Raw genomic sequence first — 7,126 nt, forward strand, 5'->3', positions numbered from 1 at the left:
GCGACGCGCGTTCCACGCAGTCAGGTGACAGGCGGCTCGCTCGGGTGAACGCAATGCTTTGTGGGACTTGTTGTCCTCCGAGGAAGTGAGTCTGCGATTGACGTAATGTAAAACACACACGCTGCAAATGGGGTTCAGCCAAAACGCTTGGAGTTTCAGTCACAAAAAATAAATTAAGATCCTCAACTAATGTTAAGTCTTAAACTATTTTACCTGAGGCCATGGGTGCAGAAGACGTGGTAGTTCTACCGATGCGCCACAAGAGGGCGCCACGGGGCTGCTTGTTAGAGACAACAGAAAGAGTTTGAGACAAATCTCAAACATGTCACATATGTGATGAAGCAAACCTTCATCACCCATGAGGTCATATAGATTATCCGTACAGCTGCTTAATTGATGCGTAATGCTCAGTCATCCTTGGAGCCCGGGGAACCTGCTTATCTGACTTAATTAAATTCCAACCGAGGAAACCATCCCCATCTGTCTGTGTCTGTGCGCGTGACTACGTGCGTGATGTGCATTTGCACGGGTGGTCTTCCTACTCACGCAGGTTAAGCTAAGAAGCTGGAGAACAAGTGGAATTTCGCACTAAGACGATTATCGCCACCAGTGGTTCCACCCGCCGGGTCTCGTTAACGGATGATGGGCTCGCCGGTTGGAACGCTGCGCGACCGGAAACCGGGCGCGGAAACATTTCACGCTCGAACTGATGCCACAGCCCGACGTGTGGCGCCGTGAACCATCGTGGAAAACTATGTATTTTGACACGGACGCTCAGAGATGAGCCTCGGCAGCGTGACGGCGTTGGGAGCGCACGGGAATCCGCCTCCGGGAGGGAATCTGAGCGCGGCTCCGTGAGGCTGTTTGCGACATGAAGACGCGACCCGCGGGAATCGGCAACGTCAACGCCGACTGGATGGGGTCGCTGCCCCCCAAGCTCAGCGCCATGCCCCTCAAACACCTAGCCGTGCCAGGTGAGCTCGTCGCGCGTAAAGATGCGCCGTGCGTAATGTCTGTCCATCACTCTCAATGCTTCTACTAAAGAAGAATGAAGCGGGTGCATCTTGATAAACCCGTTTTTAGTTGCATAGATTTTTATACTGTATCCTTCTATTTTTAACTTTAACTTTTTTTCCAGGCTCCCACGACTCGTTCACCTTCTGGGTGGACGTGCGCGCCCCCGTGGGCCCCGACCAGAAGGCTTATGTCAAATACCTGGCCAACTTCTTTAGTGTTTTAGCCAAGAAAGTCATGGTGAAGTGGTCCATGACCCAGGTACTGACCTGACGCCAGTGGCGTGAACAGAATTCAGCTGAAATTGGAGCCAGATTGTAAAAAAAAGCAGCCTGTATGAAAGTGACACATCTTCACAGCTTTTGGTTTTGCAGCTGTAACATTCACTCCTGTGTAACGTATGTTCTTAGAACTTGACTTTTAAGGAGCAGCTGGATGCAGGAATCCGCTACTTTGACCTCCGGGTCTCCTCCAAACCCGATGAGCCTGGAAATGAGGTCTACTTCATCCACGGGCTCTTTGGACACAAGGTTGGATATGGATATGAGAGAACAGAGACTTTAGTCCTTTCACATGAATCTCATCTTCCATTCACTTCTCTCCCAAAGGTGAGGGACGGCTTGCTAGAAATCAACTGTTTCCTAGTCAGACACAGGAAAGAGGTGAAAAGCCCTTTGTTATAAATGACCGCATTGACATGTTTGGACTTTTGACCGAGTGCTGTTTGACCGGTTCAGGTTGTTTTCTTGGACTTCAACCACTACTACGCCATGGACCCGGAGCACCACGCGTACCTCATCGACATGCTCCAGCAAGTGTTCGGCAGCAAGCTGTGCACGCTCTGTGCAGTGGAGAGCGTCACCCTGGACTTCCTCTGGGAGAAGAAATACCAGGTCAGAGTGAGAAAACGCCCCCCGTTTGTGCGTGAAAGCAGCTCCATGCGCGGATTGCACGCGTGTGAGGGTGAGCGGTGGACGGCCCGCTTAACCCCTGTTGCTAGGTAATCCCTGCTGCCTGTAACTCTCCTGGGCAGGAATTAGAGGCGAGCATCATCCCATTAACGCTCGCTCCACCACCATCCGACTGGTCTCCGTCGACCGCGCTCACATTTTCACCCGTTCCTCTCTCGATCCCTCGCTCTCACCTCCACACTGGGCCTCACGCGCGTCACCGTGGAGGTGACATCTATAGCGCACGCACACGCACACACACACACACACACACACACACGCCTTCAACCGCGTCTGAATGTGTCCGTTTCCTGTTTCAGGGTCACAAAGCCACGCGTCATCGTTTGCATCGTCGTATTCACCTGTGCTTTACTCAGATCCAACTACCGTATCTGTTCCGATGACCTTAATCTGTCACTGGCTTAGTTGGCGAAGGAGTAGGAGAGAGAAAGAGCCATAGGAGGCCAACAATAGTAACAGAAAAGAGAAATTAGGTGTAAAAGTCCTCCTATAACACTCTTTTTTTCAGTTTGTTCACATCTGTTTCTTATTATTATTTAAAACATTTGCGCTATGGTTCCAGTGTGAGACGGTGTATATATATCCAGTGTCTTTAATTTTCTGCTCCCCTCAGGTAATAGTGTTCTACCATCATCCTTCAGCTCGGGGCATTCCTGTCATGTGGCCTGGAAACAAGATCCCTGCTCCGTGGGCAAACACCACAGAACCGAACAAGCTCATACAGGTCAGAGACTCCCCCAAAGCCACGCAGCGCTGAAATGCTCACCTATCGCCCCCCACAGCAATCCATGCATTGATTGAATGAGTTACTCCTTGAGTTACTTGTGTTATGTGTTATGTTACTTGACTGTAACGTTGGTCTGTCTAGTTCTTGGAAGCGACACTGAAGGACAGAGCCCAGCAGGGCTCCTTCCACGTGTCCCAGGCCATCCTCACCCCCAGAGTCAACACCGTGGCCAAGGGGCTGGTCTGGGGGCTGCGAAACTATCTGGTCGAGAGGTCAGTGACTATTTGGCTATTAGAATTGTTATATATACCATCTTCTGTAGGACAGAATAAGCACAGTATGTATGCATGTATGGCATATCCTTTTATCTGGACAGTTCCTTCTTCTTCGCTGCCTAATACTGTAAATTGTTTATATCCCTGGCCAGCAGGGGGCAGTGCAGCTCAAATATCTGCAATACAGCGGGATACAGTCTATGTTTTGATGATGCTTTCCTCTCGTAGCAACACCAGGCTGCATAAATCTGTTCCACTGGTTTCTAAATACAGGATAAGAACCGCCTATGTTACGCTTCACTGTCACCTCCCTGTTTTATTCCGAATAAGAATCAGAATTAGTAATTGAATGGACAAGTTTGCACTGGACAAGCATGTGGTCTGACTCCGTCTTTGTTCTTTTTTTTTTTTTACAATTTTAATTATAGTTATTTGAAAGAAAAAAAATATAAACTGCAGCTCGCTGTCACATTCAACAGTACATGTTTATGTCTATAAAGAGTCATTGAGTCATTATATTGTGTGACGGGTAGAGTTCAGCTCAAGAAACAGCCTGGAGGAAAAAGCTGACTCTGTGTCTGCTGATTCTGCTGGTTCTGGTGGCTGTGGTTCTGTGACGCCTGTCAGAGGGGAGGAGTTTAAACAGTTTGTGTGTGGGGCTTGTGGGGTCAGCAGCGATGCTGACAGCAAACCACACAGCGATGGAGGTGCAGGGGACAGACTGGACGGTGGCCGTGTAGAAGATGGTCAGCAGCTCCTGGAGCAGGTGGAACTTCCTGAGCTGTCTCAGGAAGTTCATGTCGTCTGCATACTTCAGGATTGGCTCAAATCTTCAAAATTAAGCACATTTCGTATTCTATGTTAATTCGTGCAAACCTTTGTGTTTTCTTCAAAACGTAGGTGGTAAAAACTGCTGACCAGCGGCTCCGCCAGGAGGTGGCCTGATTTTGCACTTCCGAGGAAATAGGATTGTTTGTCTGCGCTGGATAAACATTCCCACTTCCTGGTTTTGTTCTACTGGTGGCTAAAGAGTAGTGGAAAATTTAGGGCTTTTTAAACAGAAAGTGCTTGAATGTGATTTTTTTTTTTCCAACCTCCGTGCCTCGTTTTGTAGAAACCTGCCCACCATCATGTCCTGGGTGGAGGCTCAGAGACCGGGGGCGGACGGGATCAACATCATCACCTCTGACTTCGTGGAGCTCACCGACTTTGCCAACATTGTCATCAAGCTCAACAACCTGCTAGTGTCCGAACAGGAGCACAGAGCCAGATGACACCCGCCAACAACAGCGTCGTCCTCCACCGCTGTTGGATGTTGGTTTAATGGATCCCTGGGAAACAGATTCACTAAAGCATCGTGTCACCAAGTTAGTTTTAAAAATCTTACATCCGTGGCACGAAAAGACTTTTTAGTTATGACTTTAATTTGTAATTATCAAACCTGTTATCGTTACATTCAAAGTGATTTAATTTACAGAATTGACACCCTTGTATTTAAAATATGAGATTTTATTAGTGTGCGTATATTTTATTGTTGTCACTGTGAACACTTGGCCAGTGAGTAAAATGTGGCTTCAGTTGTGAACTTTATTCAGTAGTGGAATGAGAGACAGAAAAAGAGATTGTGTGGTTTTCCTCCTGTTTTCTTTACTCCGAGTCACACGTTGTAAAAACAGTCTCAACAATTATGGTTTGATTGCAGTACATAGATGCAAACAGTGGGAAGTGTTTTAGTGGGAATTGCAAAAGAAATGATGGGACTTGTGCCATAAATCTCCCAAAACATAGACACCTACAGACCGTAAAGTATTTGTTTATTTCTTTTTCAAACTAGACAAAATTTAAAATGTACAGATGGGTGACATAAAATAAATATACAGTATATGTCATTTAGTAACATTACAGTATGTCTGTAACAGGCTGCATGAAGCACAGCAGATGGATATTGTATGACGTGTAAATCTAGTAATGAGAGTAATGTGTGTTTAGTTTGAAATTGTTTGCCTGGATATTTGTGTGTTTGGCATCAGTGTGTTTTACTGTGTTTTTGTGTCTTTCTTCTGCACCCGGTGATTACTATGCAGGACAGTAGTCCAGGGACAGTCCTCCTGCATTCCTGCGGTCAGAGCAGAGAAAGTGGGAGGAAGCAGAAGGAGAATTTTAAAGTTGGGCTGTTTACAATACAGAGCAATAAGGAAATGAAATAAATAAAAGAAATATTTCAAAAAAAAAAAGATTGATGGTTTTCTGAGGGAACAAGAGGTAAAGCTGGTTGACTAAAAAGAAACATCTCCAGGGCAGAACAGCTGGACTCAGAGAGTAAAGGAGGCAAAGCCGATGACGAACAGCTGCTTTTTCATCGTCCAACAGGAACCCGAGGATGTTTTCTTTTCTTTTCAACTCTCCTTCTTTCCCTCCGCCGCCTCCACTGGACTCCAGGCCACACTGTTGACACGGTTGGCTGTGGTCGCACAGGCACACACTCACAAGCGCAGGCACTTTAATTGTGGAGTAATTACACATACCACGGCGGGCCGGCGCATCCCTGGGCTGTTCGGATCCTCTCTCACGCGCGCCGTGTTCCCAGTGGATCCCAGCTGCGCCGTGGGTTTTGCAGGTAGCCGTGCTCAGGGGTCCGACTGGATCTGAGTCTGAATGCGCCCATGGCCTGTTTTGCGACGTGTCTCGGCTGCAGCCTGCGGACCTGCTCCTGCAGACTGCTCCAGAGTTCCCTCTCGGCCTCCTGGGGTCACATGGGAGTTGTGGAATTCACTCAGGAATGCTGTCAGATGCTCGGCTGAACTATCAAACCCTATGGAACCACGTCACCGGGCCTGCATGCTAGCAGGCAACCATGAAGACATAACCGCGTAATAGGTTCTGGAAAGTCCTGTGAGACACGAACAGGAGCATTAGCCTGATAACCTTTAGCTTTTTGCTCTCCTCCTTTAAGATGCATTGGGAGATGCTGAGCCATAATGGACGAAGCTGCTAGATGCATGGGCTCTGGAGCGGAGGGGAAAGTGGAACATTTTTGTCCTGTTTATCCACAAAGAGATTCTTGCCGTTCCTCACAGATAAGACAGTCCAACTTTCACCAGTGCCAATGGGCACAACCTTTAATAAACCATGCAATTGCTGACGTCTCGCTACACGATGGTTTCAAACGGGTGCATAAATCTACAGGGGGCTCAGCTCTTTCATGGTGCAAAATTACTTCTGCAAAGAGGCTTCATGCATTTCTCCTTTTTGCATAAAGTACATTACAACAGCACGTATTATAATAACAGTAGTTCGGCAAATGTCATAAACTTTCTGTTGAAATTGTCTCAAGTCTGAGCCCAGACGCATGTGGCATAAACAGCTCCTCTTGTCAGTTTAGTGAGTCAGTGTTAAATATATCGATAAGTACCAGAGCTACTAAAACCAATTCTAATCAAGAGGATTTATTCCGCTGGCGCTCAACTAAAAACACCTGTTGGCTTTGATTCAGTCTAAATAGTGTGATGCTAAATAGAGTTAAGGGATTAGGGGGGTGTTAGAACCAATCCCAGCTGCCATTGGCTGAGAGGCAGGGGGCTCCGGTCCATGGCACCGCACCTATGGGCTACTTAGAGACTCCAGCAAGTCTGTGGGCCGTGGTGGGAAGCTACAGCGCAGAGACAAAAGTGGGAATTTGATTCAAATCTATGATAATCATTGACGTTGGGAGTCGCTTATTTAAACGGTGACACTGTCTGTATGTCGTGTGACCTGAACCTTGAGGCCTCTGACTGTGTAACATGATCAAACCAAGCTCCCTTTAAAGGTAACATGCTGTAAATATGAGAGGTGGTTTGGTCCCGTTTTGTGTTCATGGCTTGTTTCACCGGCCTGATCCTTTATATGGGTTAATCTAATGAGCCAGGCTTCGCTGGCCTGTAACGGAGACTTGACTGCATTCCTGCTGCAGTGTCATTAGGAAAACACGCGTCTTATCGCGGCGTCCTATCATTCCTCGTCTCCTCGTCACCGTTAAGGCGTCGCTCCGGGACCCTGTGGGAGAAAACGTGGGCGGCGTGTGTCGACACCTGCACGTTACGCTCCGAGGGAGAGAGAGAGAGAGAGAGAGAGAGAGAGAGAGACTCCCCCTTCCAGCT

The 7,126-nt window shown here is 47.7% G+C and overlaps 1 protein-coding gene across 1 annotated transcript; it reads left to right on the forward strand.

Moving 5' to 3' along the window:
* The first annotated feature begins 118 nt into the window (after positions 1-118).
* Positions 119-5,221, forward strand: plcxd2 (phosphatidylinositol-specific phospholipase C, X domain containing 2). The gene is made up of 8 exons (XM_029148252.3): positions 119-974; positions 1,139-1,275; positions 1,425-1,544; positions 1,623-1,676; positions 1,752-1,907; positions 2,599-2,709; positions 2,854-2,984; positions 4,102-5,221. Exons 1-8 carry the CDS (start codon positions 872-874, stop codon positions 4,259-4,261), a joined length of 972 nt encoding a protein of 323 aa, XP_029004085.1. The 5' UTR covers positions 119-871; the 3' UTR covers positions 4,262-5,221.
* Positions 5,222-7,126: the final 1,905 nt, after the last annotated feature.

This window comes from Betta splendens, chromosome 4, assembly GCF_900634795.4.
Source record: "Betta splendens chromosome 4, fBetSpl5.4, whole genome shotgun sequence".
Taxonomy (NCBI): Eukaryota; Metazoa; Chordata; class Actinopteri; order Anabantiformes; family Osphronemidae; genus Betta; species Betta splendens.

Excerpts from the sequence above, each read along its gene's own strand:
- plcxd2 (XM_029148252.3), top strand. The coding sequence starts at position 872 with ATGAAGACGCGACCCGCGGGAATCGGCAACGTCAACGCCGACTGGATG. Across the intron at positions 2,710-2,853 it reads AACCGAACAAGCTCATACAG|TTCTTGGAAGCGACACTGAA; the intron begins GTCAGAGACTCC and ends TGGTCTGTCTAG. Across the intron at positions 2,985-4,101 it reads CGAAACTATCTGGTCGAGAG|AAACCTGCCCACCATCATGT; the intron begins GTCAGTGACTAT and ends CTCGTTTTGTAG.